The sequence below is a fragment of the Aethalodelphis obliquidens genome, unplaced genomic scaffold, assembly GCF_003676395.1.
Source record: "Aethalodelphis obliquidens isolate GAN/ISIS:26980383/991018 unplaced genomic scaffold, ASM367639v1 scaffold36, whole genome shotgun sequence".
NCBI lineage: Eukaryota > Metazoa > Chordata > Mammalia > Artiodactyla > Delphinidae > Aethalodelphis > Aethalodelphis obliquidens.
This window is the reverse complement of record NW_020837980.1, coordinates 16,489,798-16,507,734: the sequence shown is the minus strand read 5'-3', so window position 1 is coordinate 16,507,734 and position 17,937 is coordinate 16,489,798. Positions and strand designations below refer to the sequence as shown.

The window sequence follows — 17,937 nt, the reverse complement described above, 5'->3', positions numbered from 1 at the left end:
TTTTCACGGCTTTGGTTTGGGTCTTCCTTGGCTCTCCACATTATTAGATTCTCTCTGCCTCAGCGGGACCCTGGGTGACGTTTATAGGTCCAACCACACCCGTGGAGGAAATTGCTCCTTCGCCTACATTCGCCCCATCCTCACCCATATCTTTGCCGAGAAAGAGGGAACTCGAAGCCTAGGGCGATAACAGTAGCATTAGAGAACCTGACTCAAGAATCTTCAGAAACTGCCCTTCCTTAGCTGGAATTTATGGAGCATCGTCTGTAGCTTCCTACAGCTGAGCTCTGCTGCCTTGGGTCTAAGGCAACAGTAACCTCAGTTCCCTCAAACCTATGCCTTGAAATCTTATATTGCTGCATCCACTTTCTGCAGAGGAAGAGCTTGTAATTTTCAAAAGGGGAAGGGCTAACCGTGTTTTTTTTTTTTTTTTTTTTTGCGGTACGCGGGCCTCTCACTGTTGTGGCCTCTCCTGTTGCGGAGCACAGGCTCAGCGGCCATGGCTCACGGGCCCAGCCGCTCCGCGGCATGTGGGATCCTCCCGGACGGGGGCACGAACCCGCGTCCCCTGCATCGGCAGGCGGACTCTCAACCACTGCGCCACCAGGGAAGCCCCCTAACCGTGTTTTAAAAACAGGGAAACCATTCTGTCTCGCGAAGGAATGAATTACTTGGCACTTTGGGAGGCAAAAATGTGAAACCTCTGCTTGCAGCTAAAATCAAGTCTGATGTTAGATTCAGGATTATTCAGCTTCCAGGGATGCCCTTGGAGTTCTCAGGAAAGCACAGTCAGGATAAGTTCAGCTGTAGGTGATACCTGTGGCCGACAGGACTGATTTCCAAGGCAGGACAAGGTCATATTTGTTCTGCTCATCCCAAAGATGTTACAGGGAAAACTGGAGGGTAAATCTATGACAGAAACACCCTAGGGATTGGTTGACTGTCCTAGGTACTCAAAAATGAAATATTGTACTCAAAATGCACAATAAATGTAAAAACAGTTATTATTCATAGCGCAGATCCTGAGGGCCATGAGGATTCAGGGATTAGCCAGGCAACTGTTACATAACGCTTTCCAAGGACAATTCTTTTATGTAACGCATCACACTTGGAATTAGTCAGGAGCTCCGTCCAAGCCTAGAGAAACTTGCAACTGCAATTTCAGAATTATATAAACATGCAAAAGAAACTCACCAGAGAAAAGGGGAAGTGTAATCAGGGGTACATAGAAGTCAAGTGTGAATTTTAAGTTCTTTGGGGTTGCTGTTAGGGTTGTCAAAGGAATCCAAAGAAGTCCTCTTAAGACAGAATTGTGAGAGCAAAAATAACTTAATAGTTGGGGCATTTGAAGGATGCAGAGGATTTCCCAGCAAGTGCAGGTAGCAATTACCTCTCTGGTGCTTGACAAGGACCCTTCAGCAGATGGCCTGGAGGAAGGGGTGTGGGAGTCCGGGTGAACCTATGTCGAAACCATAAATTTGTTTGCAGGACTTCCGTGACTGTCAGAAGGTCTACTATAAAAAGGTTACTCCTTTTTGAGTATTTTTCACCGAACACTCTACGTTATTCCCTCTTATTTTCCCCATTACCCTAAAAAGAAGATATTATTTGATTCATTTTATAGATGGAGTGAGACCTAAAGAGGTTATGCAACTTATCCAAGGTCACATAAACAGTTCTGTGGAGCAGGAATTTGAGATTATTTCTATTTGATTCTAAAGCATCTACTCTTTACACTGTTTTGCCCCCTAAAGGGTGATTTGACTGACTAAGGTTACCTTAGCTTAGACCCTCACATTAAAGACTTTGGATCTAACATAGTAGAATCCCAGTTAGAGTTGCCAGATAACATAGAAGATGCCCAGATCAATTTGAATTTCAGATAAACAACAACAAGACAAGTTTCTAAGTATAAGTAAGTACCGTGAAATTTTTGGGATATACTTATACTAGAAAAAAAGTCATTTGTTGTATAGCTGAAATTCAAATTTAACTGGTCTTCCTGTATTTTTATTTGCTAAATGTGGCAATCCTAAACCTAGTAGGCTCTCTAGATTAAAGAAAGGAAAGTTTGTAGTTTCTTATTGCTTTGAAAGAATTGGCAAGTCCAAAAGCTTGATCTGAGGGAAATTCTCCAATTTTCCTCTGTGGCTTTGGTGGAGCTGGGACATGTCTGTTACTGGTGGCACGGTCAGAGAGTAATGCTTCTCTCGGCTGCCCGCCAAGCCATTCCCATGGTCCCAACCACACTTGGGAGAGGCACAAACTTTGCCTGTTTACTAGAGCAGGAGAGGGCCCGCAGCACAAGAATTGGATTCAGGGAGTAGAGGAGCTGGCAGCATATTTTCTAAAGCCACTGAGGGCTTTATGAGGTGAAGATCAGCTGACGCTTTACATATGGTTTGACGGAGAAGGTCACCGGAATGTCACAGGATCTCAGGACCCAAGTTTCAAAGTATTAGTTCTCTTTATTTATTTATTCACTCATCTGACAAATATGTATGTGGCATACCTACTATGGGCCGGGTACTGTTGTAGGTTCTGAGGCTACAGAAGTGAACAAAGACTGAAAAAGCAGCCTCATGGAGCATATTCCAGTGGGGGATTAAGACAAGATCCATTGCATGTATAGGTGATCCAGGACCCTGGCCAGCTTCACCATCCCTGGTTCCAGCTCACAGAGTAGTCAATGTGTTTTTATTGAACAAGTTGAGGACTGGCCAGGATCGAAATAAAATAGTAATTGGGGAAGAGAAAATAGGGAAAAATAATATCTTGGAGGCAAGGAGTTATTAATAATTTTACATGATTTTGAGAGTAATAAGAAAAAGTTAATAAAAGTTACACAATATAAGTTTTGAAGGGTGTGCAGTGTGGCAGAGAGAGAGAAAAGATGGTTAGCATGAGCTAAACATTGTTGGGAACAATTGAAGTTAAGAATATTAGCATAAATCTATAATGAATGAAATATGGAATTCTATGAAAACAAGCTCCCAGGCGGTAGATTATGGACAGGTTGGCTCCAGGTGGGAGATTAAGGCTGTTTGGAAGTTCTGTGGAGGTTTTTCAGAATCTTCCTTCCCAGATTAAGTGCTATCGACTTTTGTTATAGAGTAGGAGAAAGAAAAGTATTCTTTAGCTTAGCATAAATCATGCTAATTCGTTATTACATGTTATTATAACATGTAATAAAAATTTGTTATGTTCTTTTATTTGTACTTGAAGAATGACTATGTACATTTTTGTAGCTAAAATGAAAGTCTGGGAAAATTATATTGGATAGCTCCTTGATTTAGATAGGAGAAAATGTTGAAGATTTCTGAGGAATATGTGGCTAGAAAACTTTATATCTGGATGTGGAGTTAAAGCACACACTTACTACTTAATCACCCCACACTGTCTTCTGTATGCTTGTGTGTGTGTGTGTGTGTGTGTGTGTGTGTGTGTATTGGGATGTATTGAACACTTCGTGGTGTTGGTACACCAGGTTCAGAGTTTCCCCTATCCAGACTACTACACTGTCATCCCCAGAACTAGGAAAGAAGTCTCTGCATCACATGAGAAGTAAATAAAATAAGGACCATAAAGAACAGAGGCCATAAAAAATGGGTCAATAAACGTTTAGAGTCAGGTTATTTTACAGCTAGATGGAAATATATGTAAAGCTTAAAAAATTTTTCAGTGCTGCAAAGACTATAGACATTCTTTAGTTCATTTCTCTCCCTTTATAGATGGTAGAACTGGTGATCAAACAGAAGGACATCATTATAATAAATTCACATAGAAAGTTAGTGGCAGATTTATTGGAGCAACAAATCCATCCAGATTTTTGAACTCTATCAGTTGCCAGTTTATATCCCACTCTACTGAGCGCCTCCCTTGATGTATACCACATTCTCTTAAAAATCTCTTTAAAAGATAACTTCTCCCTTTTGGTGTCAACACAAGATACTGAGCTTCTTTATCAAGGTGGTTTTCTCCCCACCTCCAGTTTACCGTCAGGGTCTAATACGTAATGGTTCTCATACCTTGAAGGGTCTTCTTTTTTTCTCTTACTGTCTAAGGAGCCTGAAAGAAAACCATCAGCCCCCCAAGGACCAGCAGAATGAGTGACAATTCTACTGTGGCCCCTCCAACTTCAAACCAAGGTCCCACCACCCCACGCAAAGGACCCCCCAAGTTCAAGCAGAGGCAGACTCGTCAGTTCAAGAGCAAGCCTCCTAAGAAAGGTGTGAAAGGGTAAGACCAAGATTAAAAATTAGACTTTCTATTGTTTTTTTCCCTCCATATGGCTGATTCACTTTGTTGTACAACAGAAACTAACACAGTATTGTAAAGCAATTACACTCCAATAAAGATCTATAAAAAAAAAAGAGTGCTTTGGCTTTAAGAAATTAATGCTCACAATATTAAATAGACTTAAAAAAATTTCCAACCACACCCTCTGTTTTCCTATCTAAGAGAATCTTTGCTGAATCATGTTTTCAGTCCTGGAATCCTTTCTACAGGAAAGGATTCCTGATCTACAGCCAGAATTAACATGGAAAATGGAACCTTCACAGTGACCTGCAACTTGACCTTTCAGACTTTTCTTGACCACTCTCCTTCGCTGATGTAACCTGTGTTTTAATCTGGAACACAGAAACACTGGCCACTTCTAGAACACACCGTTTATTTTTATGGCTTCAAATCTTCTCTCTTCAGTTCTTTGTTTTTCTCTTTCTCTTCTTGGCAAAATCTTGTTTATTTTCAACACACACTCATGTTAATTTCTTCTGAAAGCCATTGCTGACTCCCTTAGACAAACATTATCATTACTTCCATGTTTGCATTTTGTACATTCCACGATGGTAACTTGTGTTATTTTATATTACATTTATTTCTTGTCATCTGTTCCCTGAGACTGAGATCCCTCAGAGAAAATTTGTGTGTTTGTTTTTTTCCTTAACTCCCAGGGCCTAACACAATGCCAGGGACATAGTAGATGCTTAATATGTACTTTTGGATAAACTAAACAAATGGATAAATTAATCATTTTAATGACTTTCATATTGCTTTCTCATTCTAATTTCTATTTTAAAAAGTGGAGCTTGACTAAATTGCCCCACTGATCTCTCTTTTTTTTTTTTTTTTCTGGCTCTGGCTCAATTTTTTTTTCTGGCTCTGGCTCAATTGTCTTGAGCTAAATTTTTACAGAGGGGAAACTATCCCTCCTCTGGGACACATTGTCTAAAACCTGCCTGAGTGCCGCTTCCTTTGTGCCAGTTCAATGCAGACAGAAGGGATTTCTCAAATACAAAAACTTAAACTTCTTCTTCTTTCTCTTTGAATCAGGAAACTCTTCACATGACTTATTCCAGGATCCTTTGGCTCCGATATCAGCTAATGTCTCTCGTATTTTTTTCCATAGGTTTGGAGATGACATTCCGGGCATGGAGGGACTAGGAACAGGTGAGCCACCCGAAGATTTCAGTGACTTTCACCCTTGGAATTTCACCTTTTTTTCTCCTTCAGGCCACATGGGGCATTTGAAAGTTACCAGAAATACCTAAGGCAGCAGATTCTTTAAAGACCTAGAAAAGTGGGGTTTTAACTTAACTTCCAAAATAAGTATGTGTATGCCCAGAGGCTAAAACTCTAAAAGAAATCAGACTTGCCCCAAAGTTGAATGAATCTTCGTGTTTTGTTAAATACTCTTGAGGGCGTACAATGACGATTTGTAGTCTTTCACGGTAGAAGGATTCTTAGAGTGAGTCTAGACCAACTTTATTTTTCAGAAGAGAAATCTGAGACATAGAGGAATTAAGTGACAATCTGAGACCACAGAGTGAGGTACTGGAAACAAGGGTGGGGCCAGGAGAGCCTTTTCACTCTACAGGGCCAACCACTCCCTCACCTACTTCCTTTTTTCACACATCCTCTGGCACCCAGAACAGGGCCCTACATACTGAAAGTATCCGGTACAATATTTTTTAATTGGCTAGAATTTTTATTTGTTGGATAATGCATGCAAATTACTGCACATCCTTTTTTAAAAAATTATTTATTTTATTTATTTATTTTTGGCTGCACTGGGTCTCTGCGGCTTCACACGGGATCTCTCTAGCTGCGGAGAACGGGGACCACTCCTCGCCGCGGTGCGCGGGCTTCTCACTGCGGTGACCTCTCCCGTTGCGGAGCTTGGCCTCTAGGGGCGCGGGCTCGGCAGTCGTGGCTCGCGGGCTCCAGAGCTCAGGCCCAGCAGTTGTGGCGCAGGGGCCCAGTTGCTCCACGGCGTGTGGTGTCCTCCCAGACCAAGGCTTGAACCCACGTCCCCTGCACCTGCAGTCGGACTCCCAACCACTGCTCCAGCAGGGAAGTCCCCTGCATGTCCTTTTAAAAATTAATAGACGTTATTTTTTAGAGCAGTTTTAGGTTTATAGGAAAATTAAACAGAAAGTACAGAGTTCCTATAGACCCCCTCTGCCACCTTCCTCTCCCTGTACATCGTTTCCCCTATTATTAACATGTTGCATTATCGTGGGGCATTTGTTATACTTCATGACCCAATATTAATACATTGTTATTAACTGAAATAGCTTGTTCATTCTCTGTGTTGTCCAGTTCCTTGGGTTTTGACAAATGCACAATATCCTGTATCCACCGTTACAGGTTCATACAGAATACCTTCACTAGCCCCCCAAATCTCTTGTGCTCTACCTGTTCATCCCTTTCTCCCCGTAAACTTCTGACAACCACTAATCTTTTTACTGTCTCTATAGTTTTGCCTTTTCCAGATGGTCCTACAGTTGGAATCATATAGTATGATTTCTTTCACTCAGTAATATTTATCTAAGCTCCCTCCATGTCTTTACATGGTTTGATAATGCATTTCTTTTTATCACTGAATATTTCATTATATGGTTGTGTCACAGTTTATTTGTGCTATTGATAGGCATCTTGATTGCTTCCAAGTTTTGGCAATTATGAATAAAGCTGCTATAAACTTCCTTGTGCAGGTTTTTGTGTAGCCACATGTTTCCAGCTCATCCAATACACTTTTGATAAATGGTGGCACTCATAGCAATCAGTGTCCTTTCCGGGCAACTCTCAGTTTATCTACTTTTTATTGTCTAATGCCACTCCTCGGATCTCAAATAGAATTTCTAGCCACTTTGATAAAGCTCAGATGCTACTCTTTTAAATCAAATGCTTCTCTATTTTGGCCAGGTGTGTATAAGACCAGCAAATTCACTTTTGACTCTGGAATACATCCTTAACTCTGCCAACATATTTGGAACAGTGGCAAAAGGTTTATACTGATGGAAATTCTGAAGTCTTTGATCTGGTTCTAGTCTAGTCTCTACAGCTGTGAGATGTTTTGCTGGGTGTTTAATCACTCTGGGTATCAGCCAGCTTCCCTGTAATTTGGGAAGAATAATATCTTATTGCTGATGCAAGAGACTGGATGAGATGATGCCTTGAGATCACTTCTCAGTATGCGGTGGGATATAGGCATTTCAGAATGTAAAGGAGCTTAAGAGCAGTCAGAGAAGCCCAAGAAACACGTCTGGATTGGTAAGGAGTAAGGAGACTGGATTTCCAGACCATGGGAATTTAAAGCATCCCTATTTCTCACTTTAACCCTTGGCCTGACTAGAATTCCACCTTTGTTCCCTCTTCAGTGGTTTTGTGAGACTCTGTGTGATCAGAGAGCTACACTCCCGCAGGATAGCCCCAGTCAAAAGCCTTGGATCATCTCCCCAAAAAGGACGCAGAATAAAACCAACACAAATACCTTGGGAGCCTGTTCTGGGGGAATCAGAGCCCTGCAGAGGATTAAACAACTGGTCTGATCCTTCCTGGGATGAAGGGCCATTCTAGACAACTTCCCGGTCATCTAGACAGCATATGGAAGGGAGGGGTGAGGGGTCTCTGCCTGAAGGATGCCCTTTTGAGCAGAAGAGGCTCTCCTAGGGGTGAGATTGGCTTATAAGTTCTTCTTTTTTCCCTTGCAGATATCACGGTGATTTGTCCTTGGGAGGCATTCAGCCACTTGGAGTTGAACGAGCTTGCTCAGTTTGGGATCATCTGAGGCACCAGAGGTTCTGCCACTCTCAACAGCAACTGCTGTAACTTTGGTTACTTCTGCCCTATTGATCTGCCAGAGTCCTGACATAACAGCTGTCGGAAGTGGTTTCTTTGGCTTACACAGTCGTTTCCCTTAAGTTACTATTAAGAGTTCTCTTAGTGTCAGACTCTCTCATGCAGTATAGTTTAGCTCAGAAGAGTAGGTGAAATCAACTTTTATAGGGCCTTTCAAACATTACCACTTTTTCCTATCAGCTGGTTAGAAGTCATCAGTATTTCTCTAAAGTTTAAGTCTTTCAAATCTGTTTTTGCTAGGCGTTAATTATGATTGGTATTAGGCTGTTAAGATACCATTTATGTCACTCCTCTACCATTTTCTTTAATAAAGGAGATACCTCGAATCTCATGATGAAGTTGTATTAAATGCTATATGCAAATATCTGATGTCCTGTTCTGAGACCCAATTAAACAAAGAAGGCACAGTCACACGGGAAATAAGCACAGTGCATGCAAAGCAGCATAGGATTAAGAGTCAAGTTCCGATTCTGCTTTATAACTTTGTAAATCACGGCCTCTCTGGGTCTAAATTTTACTGGACTAGGTTATCCCTGAGATCTGATGCAGCTTTAAACTGTACAGTTCTGAGTTGGTGGCAAACTGGAGATTTAAACTCAAGACTCTGAGCCTTCTGAGTGCCTTGATTCAGTGGATTGAAAAGATTTGTATCCTTTAAAGTTTAGACTCAGATGCAAAAGATAGGTAGCGGAATCGGAGAAATAAAATAATGGTTTGCTTCACCAGTGAAGTAGTGTCAGATGTAATGTGCACATAGCTATATTTCCCCAATACTTTCAAGGCAATTGTGCAATTCAAGGGCTGCCTCTGTCTGGCTTGGATGCTTTGGGTACTAGCAGTATTAACTTCTTCATTTCAGTTTTGTAATTTGTGGCAAAAGAATGGAGTAAATTAACTGAAAAGAGAGGCAGGATGATAGAGGGGAAAGAGATTTGGGTTCTAATCCTGCCGCCATCATTTTGGGCAAAGATCTCACTCTTGGGATCCTCCAGTTTGCCTGAATTAAGTAATCTGAGGTTCACGGTAGCGATAAATTCTGTGACTTTGAGCACGGGAACGAGAGATGCTCGGCGCTGGAGAACATTTCTTCGGAACATTTCTTCGGCTGCAGGCTCTGCACTCACTGTTTCGCACAAATGACATTGTTACCTTCTGGCCAGAAATCTAAAAGCCCAAGGGACACATCTGGATTGGAATGGGGTAAGGACACTGGATTTCCAGATCATGGACATTTAAAGCATGCCTATTTTTCATTTTAACCCTTGGCCCAACTAGAATTCCACTTTGTTCCCCCCTCATGTTACCGAGTCCAAGCTCGTACTGCTCACTGCATGACAGGCCGAAAAAGGGGCAAGGAAGAGCGACTTTATTCAGAAAGCCAGCAGACCTAGAAGATGGTGGACCAGTGTCCCAAAGAACCATCTTGTCCAGGTTTGGATGCTAGTTTATTTTTCTTTTAAACTGGGGTACAGTTGTTTTACAATATTGTGTTAGTTTCTACTGTACAGAGAACTGAAGTGGAGTTCCCTGTGCTATCCAGCAGGTTCTTATTAGTTACCTGTTTTATACATATTAGTGTATATATGGCAATCCCAGTCTCCCAATTCATCCTACCTCCTGCTTTTCCCCCTTGGTGTCCATACATTTTTTCTCTACATCTGTGTCTCTATTTCTGCCTTGCAAACAGGTTCATCTGTACCATTTTTCTAGATTCCACTTATATGGATGCTAGTTTCTTTTCTATAACAAAGTGGCGGAGGTGTGAAGAGGTAAAATAAAAAGGTGATAAATTGTTGCAGATATTTTCTGGTCCTGGCCAGACTCTGGAGGGGGTTGTTAATTTCTTCTTTCCTGTAGCCATTCACAGGTGGCCTAGTCAGGATGTTTCCTCTGAGCTTAAACAAAGGCATTTTAGCTTAACATTCAGGCATGGGAGCCAGGGTTCCAGGCGGGCCATTATGCATACTTTAAGTTATAGGAAACATCCCTTTAGTGATTAACTTGTAGCAAAAGCAATAAAATACAAAGGTTAAAGTAAAAGAAACAGATCCAGTATGGAGTCAGATTTGTTCTTCCCTATTATACTTAGTGAACAATAAAAAGTATAAAAGAAAAAGTATGGGGCTTCCCTGGTGGTGCAGTGGTTGAGAGTCTGCCTGCCGATGCAGGGGACGCGGGTTCGTGCCCCGGTCCGGGAAGGTCCCACATGCTGCGGAGCGGCTGGGCCCATGAGCCATGGCTGCTGAGCCTGCGCGTCCGGAGCCTGTGCTCCGCGACGGGAGAGGCCACAACAGTGAGGGGCCCGCATACCGGAAAAAAAAAAAGAAAAAGTAGGGTATAAATTCAAAAGTGAAGCCATGATATGCAAGGAGTGTAGTGGTAAGGATGTTTTCCCCCGCGCAGGAGCTCATGCCTCCACCCATGTGCCTGTTTTTGAGCAGCTGCTCCGTTTGGCAGCCAGAACTTTCAGTCTGCACTTGCTCATCCCAGTGGAAGGGTGTGCCTTTCACTTAGGGATGCCTGTGCTCTTCTCCAGCTGGGGAGATCTGTCCACATTTGGCTTACTTTGCAAATGTTTCCTAAACATGAAGCAATAATGCTGACACAACAGAATTCACCCAAAGGAACGTAGCCAATGGCCAGGATGGAGAAGGATCTAGAAACCATGCTATGTGAAGAACGGTTGAAGAATGCATAATATTTAGTCTGAAAGAGAAAATGTTCATTGCCCATAAATTTTTTAAAAGTTGCAATGAACAGGATGGAGCAGACCTAGTTCATGCAGGATTCTAGTATTTAGTAGTAAGCTAGAATAGATATAATTTATTTATTTGTTTCCAGTTTATTGAGATATAATTGACATACAATACTGTATAAATTTCAGGTATACAGCATAATGATTTGACTTACATACATCATGAAATGATTATCACAATAAGTTTAGTGAACAGCTGTCATCTCATATAGATAGAAAATTAAAGAAATAGAAAAATGTTTTTCTTGTGATGAAAGAACTCTTAGAATTTACTCTTAACAATTTTCATGTATAACATACAGCAGCATTAATTATATTTATTATATTGTACCTTACATCCCCAGTACTAATTTATCTTATAACTGCAAGTTTGTATCTTTTGACCACCTTCATCCAATTCCCTCTCCTCCCATCCCCCACCCCCCCTTGGTTACCACAAATCTGATCTCTTTTTCTATGAGTTTGTTTGCTTGTTTGTTTGATTTTGAAATACACTTGACCTACTACACTATGTTAGTTCCTGTTATGAAGCATAGTGTAGAATAGACATAATTTAAAGCTTATTCAAGCACTAGAATTTCGTTCTTTCTATTCCTAAATTCTAATTCTATTTTTTCTATTATTTTAAATAAGATACAAGAAAACCTTTATTACACAAATAGCACATGTGAAAGAGATAAAGGTAAATTATTATCCCCAGCAAAATCCCGGGAGCAGAGATGCCATACTCAAACAGAGTAATTGGGGAAATTTTAACAAAGGGACTGTTTACAAAGGCTTGGGAAGGATTAAGGAGAATCTACAAAAGGTAATAGAGTAACTTGGGGCTAGCAACAATCTTGGGGCTATGTGACCAACATAGATCTGGAGGAACCCTAAGAGGTCAGCTCTAATCATAAGGAAGTGCACCCCCCAACCCCGAGAGGGAGGTGGTCTTCAGTAGTAAGATACAGCCAGCCCACTGTGATCCCATGGGTAACCAGGAGGGGTGGGAGTGAGGCTAATTAATACCCCAATGTTGTTCTCCCATCCTCTACTTTTCTGTTGATGCCTCCCATTGGATAAACCTAACTTGAAGTCAAGAGGCAAAGGAGCCCATTGATGTGGTGAGTAGGGTTCACCTTCAACACCAAAGATCAGGTGGAAAAGGGTGGAGAATGGATGTAAAGGGGCAAATTGGACATAGCCAGCAGAGCACTAGTATCAAAGAACAGACACTCTTTGTCAACCAGTGATCTTTACTTAGAGTTGGGAAATAGCATGGATACATTTAAAACCTCCAAAGTTGATTCTAATATAAACCCCAGCAGCGGAGGAAGCACAATGTCAAATAGGAAGAACACAATAGATGAAAAAGAGCAATTGCAGAAGGGAATTCTCTAGAAGTTTAGGGTTTGGAGGATTTTTTGAAATCTTCTGACACTTTCTTGATAATAAGAGCCACTGAGAATCTCTTGTTACAAACACATGCAATTTGCACCTCACACCAGGTTTTCTGAATAAGAATCTCCAAGGAAAAGATCTTAGAATCTGTACTTTTGATATGGGTCCCCAATGCTTCTTAATTTGTGTCCGTTTGAAAACACTGATGTGGTCCAAGCCTATATTTTAAACATTGGGAATTAGCGAATTCTTAGCGTATTGCCGTCCAGTGACTGATTTAACTGGCTCTGAGATAGTTCGTGGATGTGCCCCTGGGCTGAACAGCTGGCGTTTGTCAGGTGGAGTAAAATTGAAGCTTTGTTCGCACCCAGACACTCCAAGGACAAAGCTAGTGGCAGAAGCTGAGCTCTGCTGAAGTAAAGAGATAAGGCACCCACACCTGAGGTCAAGGAAGACCTGCCCGTCTGCCCACGCACAGGAAGCCTCCTTGGGGGTCAAAAAGGGAGGGAGTGCCACCCCATAATAAGTGTGGACATGCACCCACAGGCCTCTGTGGTGGGATCCATCCTAGCAAAAAGTTGCGCACGCATGTTGGGGAGCATCCTAGGGCAGGTCAGGTGTGAAAAAAGAAACAGGATACTTGGCCAAAGGTAAACAAAGACCTAGAAGAACCATCCTATATAAGGGATTTAAATCACCTCTTTACTGACCTTCTCCTCATTAGGAAGGACGCCCATATCCTTTCTCTCTGGGTGTGTATTTCTGCCTAGCTTCTGACTTTAAATAAATAAACTGCTTCTCTGTGGGCTCTTGTGTATTTCTGCCTAGCTTCTGACTTTATAAATAAATAAACTGCTTCTCTGGGGGCTCTCCCGTAGGTTGTGCTGTGTCTCTATTAATATACTTTGTACCTGTTTTTACAGTTTTTGCCTTCTTGAAATATTCTTACTTTCACTGGGTGTAAGAGCCAGGGGAAGTTTGCTTCAAGCCTCTTGCCCCTGGTGGTCTAGTGGCTAGAATTCCTGGTTTTCATCCAGGCTACCCAGGTCCAATTCCCGGGCAGGGAACTAAGATCTCTCTTCAGGAACGCTCACTGCTTTCTCTCCGAGATCAGTTCCACTTGCCCCCAAAACATATGTAATATGTGTGAGAACAGGGGCTAATAGTCGTGTGTTCTGACTCTCAGACCGTTGTGTGGACTAATAAGATAGACGATGCCTCCCTCCTCCACATCTAACCCAGTTAGGCACTTCTTCAGTTGCAGAGAATGTCAGAGAGTTCAGAATCTAAGTGTTGGACAAATTCCGAGAAGCTAGAGCCAGACAGCCACCATTATTCCCAGGGGTGACCTTTCTCCGTTGCCTGGCGTGGCCACCCTCCCTCTGCAGCCTCTCTCTCACTGTCCTCATCTGCTTCCTCTGGCGGGACTAGGTGGACCAGGGAGAACGAGAGCTTTCTCTGGGCAGGTGAGGCAGTGACCTTCGCTTACCCTCCACCCCTTTCCTATTCGTTTGCATCCTTGGGTAGAAGTTGGGGTTTGGTGCTGGTGATGGTGCTGGTGATGTAGACACCTACCCCCATTCCAGAGTTCCTAGCATTACAGTTAGAGCAGAAAACTGTATATAAGGAGAAGGTGCTCCTCTGGTGTACACACCTTAGGCAAAGAGACACAGTTGCTGTTAAACAATTGCCACTGGGCTGTTGTAAAAAGATCAAGAATCACCATAAATGGAGGAAAGAGAGCATTTCCTCGACAACTAGAGAAGCGAAGGGAAAAGATACACAGACAAGAATAATCAATAAGTCCAATATTTAGCACAAGAGGAAAACTAATCACACAAGACCGAGCAACATAAAAACTAATATTATGAGAACTGAGCAGATATGACACTGAATTATTTCAAAGAGAGAAACAGAAGAGAACTTCTGTTTTATAAAAGGCCAGAGGGGAAGGCTTATACAGACCATAAAAATTGTGTGTTTGTGTAAACTAGCATGTGCTTTTTTTATTTTTAAAATCTTTATTGGAGTATAACTGCTTTACAATGGTGTGTTAGTTTCTGCTGTATAACAAAGTGAATCAAATATATGTATACATATATCCCCATATCTCCTCCCTCTTGCGTCTCCCTCCCACCCTCCCTATCCCACCCCTCTAGGTGGTCACAAAGCACTGAGCTGATCTCCCTGTGCTATGCGGCTGCTTCCCACTAGCTATCTATTTTATGTTTGGTAGTGTATATATGTCCATGCCACTCTCTCACTTCGTCCCAGCTTACCCTTCCCCCTCCCCGTGTCCTCAAGTCCATTCTCTAACTCTGTGTCTTTATTCCTGTCCTGCCCCAGGTTCTTCAGAAGCAATTTTTTTTTTTTTTAGATTCCATACATATATGTTAGCATATGGTATTTATTTTTCTCTTTTTGTAATTTGAAATGAGCTGCTTGACTTCTCGCTTCATTAGGGCGGAGTCAGGCTGCTGAAAACTGAAATTTAAAAGCGAGAATCGTGCGGACGATTGTCCACACCGGTGGACACCATCTCCTTGCGGCAAAGCAGTCGGGAGCGCTCTGTTCTGCCTGGCCCTGCCGCAGAGCACCTTTAAAGAAAGGATATTGGATGAAATAATTGCTAAGGACCCTTCCGGTATAAAACTCTAAAACTCAGGTAATAAATCTAAACATATTTCAAACATGAGCAAACCATTCTTTTTATGGCCAGAGGTCCAAGGCACTGAGACTGTTTCCAGCTTTTCTCAGAATGAGTGGTTAACTACTTTCCTTTCACATTTCTCCAGGGTCCCCTAAACCAAATCATGCATAGTGCTGCCACCTGCTGTCATGAATGAACACTTCATGAACCCTGGGAAGACCATTTCTATTAGACTTTGGAATCCATTGAGCTAATTCTGAATTTGTTCCCCCTTATTGACCAGTTTAAACTGTTGTGCTACTTGGCTGTCCACGTTTATCATGTACATGTTTGCCTACACACAAGATAAACATTAAAAGAGTATACAAGTGAACATAGTACAACGTTAAGTCTCTTTTCTACCCAATGCCCTATGTCCATAATCCAATATGACTGTTGTCCTTAAGAAAAGGGGAATTTGTGGCTGAGTAGTATTCCATTAAATATATACACTACATCTTCTTTATCCATTCATCGGTCGGTGGACATTTAGGTTGCTTCCATGTCTTGGCTATTGTGCTGCTATGAACGTTGTGGTGCGTGTATCTTTCTGAACTATAGTTTTCTCTGGCTATACGCCCAGGAGTGGGATTGCAGGATTATCTGGTAACTCTATTTTTACTTTTTAAAGGAACCTCCATAGTGGTTGTACCAATTTACATTTCTGCCAACAGTGTAAGAGAGTTCCTTTTTCTCCACACCCTTTCCAGCATTTATTGTTTGTAGACTTTTTGATGATGGCCATTCTGACCAACGTAAGGTGATACCTCATTGTAGTTTTGATTTACATTTCTCTAATAATTAGCAATATTGAGCATCTTTTCATGTGTTTGTTGGCCATCTGTATGTCTTCTTTGGAGAAATGTCTATTTAGATCTTCTGCCCATTTTTTGGATATTACTCAGCCATAAAAAAGGAATGAAATAATGTCATTTGTAGCAACATGGATGGGCCTAGAGATTATCATACTAAGTGAAGCAAGCCAGACAAAGACAAATATCATATGCTATCGCTTATATGTGGAATCTAAAAAAAAGAGCTACAAAGGAGCTTATTTACAAAACAGAAAGAGACTCACAGACATAGAAAACAAACTTATGGTTACCAAAGGGGAAAGGGGAGGGGGAGGGATAAATTAGGAGTTTGGGATTAACAGATACACACTACTATATATAAAATAGTTGATCCACAAGGACCTACTGTATAGCACAGGGAACTCTACTCAATATTTTGTAGTAACTTATAAGGGGAAAAAAATCTGATAAAGAATATATATATATTTATATATATCTGAATCACTGTGCTGTATACCTGAAACTAACATGATATTGTAAATCAACTCTACTTTGATTAATAAATGAAAAAAACTCTACTTTGATTAATAAATGAAAAAAACAATAGAAAAGATTAAGAAAAAAGGAAAAAAGGGAATTGGGACACAGACACAGAGAAACACAGGGAAGACGGCCATGTGGCAATAAAGGTAGAGACAGAAGTTATACTGTCATAACTAAGAAACATCTGGTACTACTATGAAGCAAGGAAAGATGCTTCCCTAGAGGTTTTGAGGGAATATGGCCTGACTAACACCTTCACATCAGACTCTAGCCTTCAAAATCGTGAGAGAATTCATTTTCGTTGTTTTAAGTCACCCAGTTGGTGACACTTTGTTACGGAAGCCTGATTTGCCTGTGTTATGGCAGCGTCGTAGGAAGTGAATATACTGGTTAAGTCTTGAAAGGAATACAAAAGATAATTATTTCTTCAGTCACCAAATTTTTAGAGCACCAATTTATGTCAGGTGCTCTTGCTAAGTGCTGCAGACATGATAAGGAACAAAACCAGACATAGTCCCTAGCTTTGTGGTACTTACCCTCTAGTTGGGAAGAAATACTTGAAACAAAATTGACATATAAAAAATATTTCAACTGTGGTAAGGTCTGTAAGTATTTGTGGCACATAACTCTATAGGCGTATATAGTGGGGAAATAACCAGGTAACGTTGTCGGGACAGACTTTCTCGAAGAAATGACAACTGAAGTGAAATCTGGAGGGAAAATACAATTATCGAGATACTGGGGTAATGAAGGCGTGGCTGATGGGAGAACACCAGGCAGAGAGAAGAGCACATACAAGGGCCCAAGGCAGAAGTGAGGCTGGCAACGACAAGGAATTGAACAAAGCAATTAACCAGTGCAGGGGGGCAGTGGGAACACAGTGCAAGAACAGACAGAAACAGAAAATGTCAGACACTTTGTGTCTCGTAGGCCACGCCAAGAGTTAGACCTTTATTTATCCATTCTAAGAGAATGGAGGAGAAAGTCAAGATATACAAGTCTAGTCTAAAGAAAACAGCTGGTGGCTGAGGGTGGGTTTGTACATGAATGTGTCCTGGGTTCTTCCCACTTAGATTATCCTGTGTCCTGAGTGCCAGGGAAGAGAGGCCGTAACCAAAGACCATGTTGCTGAAATCTGGGTGAAGAAATTAAGAGGACAAGGGAGCACGAGGATATTCAAACCCCTGGACGCTGCAGCTTCAATAGTTCAGAAGGAGTACTCCAGACACCCCCAACGTAAGCAGCGCCGGCAACATGTGCATCTTTGGGAGCCGACATTGCCCGAAAGAATCCATCCCCCCCAAGAGGGAGGAAAGGAAAATGGTACAAAAACGGTGATGGTCAGTTTTATGTACTAACTTGGCAAAGCTACAGTGTTGAGTTATTCAGTCAAACACTAGGTATGGCTGTGAAAGTATTTTGTAGGTGTGATTAACATCTACAGTCAGCTGACTTAAATAAAAGAGATCGGGCTTCCCTGGTAGCGCAGTGGTTGAGAGCCCGCCTGCCGATGCAGGGGACGCGGGTTCGTGCCCCGGTCCAGGAAGATTCCACATGCCGTGGAGCGGCTGGGCCCGTGAGCCATGGCCGCTGAGCTTGCGGGTCCGGAGCCTGTGCTCCACAACGGG

The 17,937-nt window shown here is 41.9% G+C and overlaps 1 protein-coding gene across 1 annotated transcript; it reads left to right on the top strand.

Annotated features, from left to right (window-relative positions):
* Positions 1 to 2,339: 2,339 nt before the first annotated feature.
* PDE6H (phosphodiesterase 6H) lies at positions 2,340 to 8,556 on the top strand. Its single transcript, XM_027129249.1, has 4 exons — positions 2,340 to 2,455; positions 4,065 to 4,239; positions 5,411 to 5,451; positions 7,998 to 8,556. Exons 2-4 carry the CDS (start codon positions 4,106 to 4,108, stop codon positions 8,072 to 8,074), a joined length of 252 nt encoding a protein of 83 aa, XP_026985050.1. The 5' UTR covers positions 2,340 to 2,455; positions 4,065 to 4,105; the 3' UTR covers positions 8,075 to 8,556.
* Positions 8,557 to 17,937: the final 9,381 nt, after the last annotated feature.

What these genes read in the sequence shown, in the direction of transcription:
- PDE6H (XM_027129249.1), top strand. Translation starts at nt 4,106, where the DNA reads ATGAGTGACAATTCTACTGTGGCCCCTCCAACTTCAAACCAAGGTCCC. An exon ending in CCTAAGAAAGGTGTGAAAGG is followed by an intron (nt 4,240 to 5,410) that starts GTAAGACCAAGA and finishes TTTTTTCCATAG; the next exon opens with GTTTGGAGATGACATTCCGG. An exon ending in CATGGAGGGACTAGGAACAG is followed by an intron (nt 5,452 to 7,997) that starts GTGAGCCACCCG and finishes TTTCCCTTGCAG; the next exon opens with ATATCACGGTGATTTGTCCT.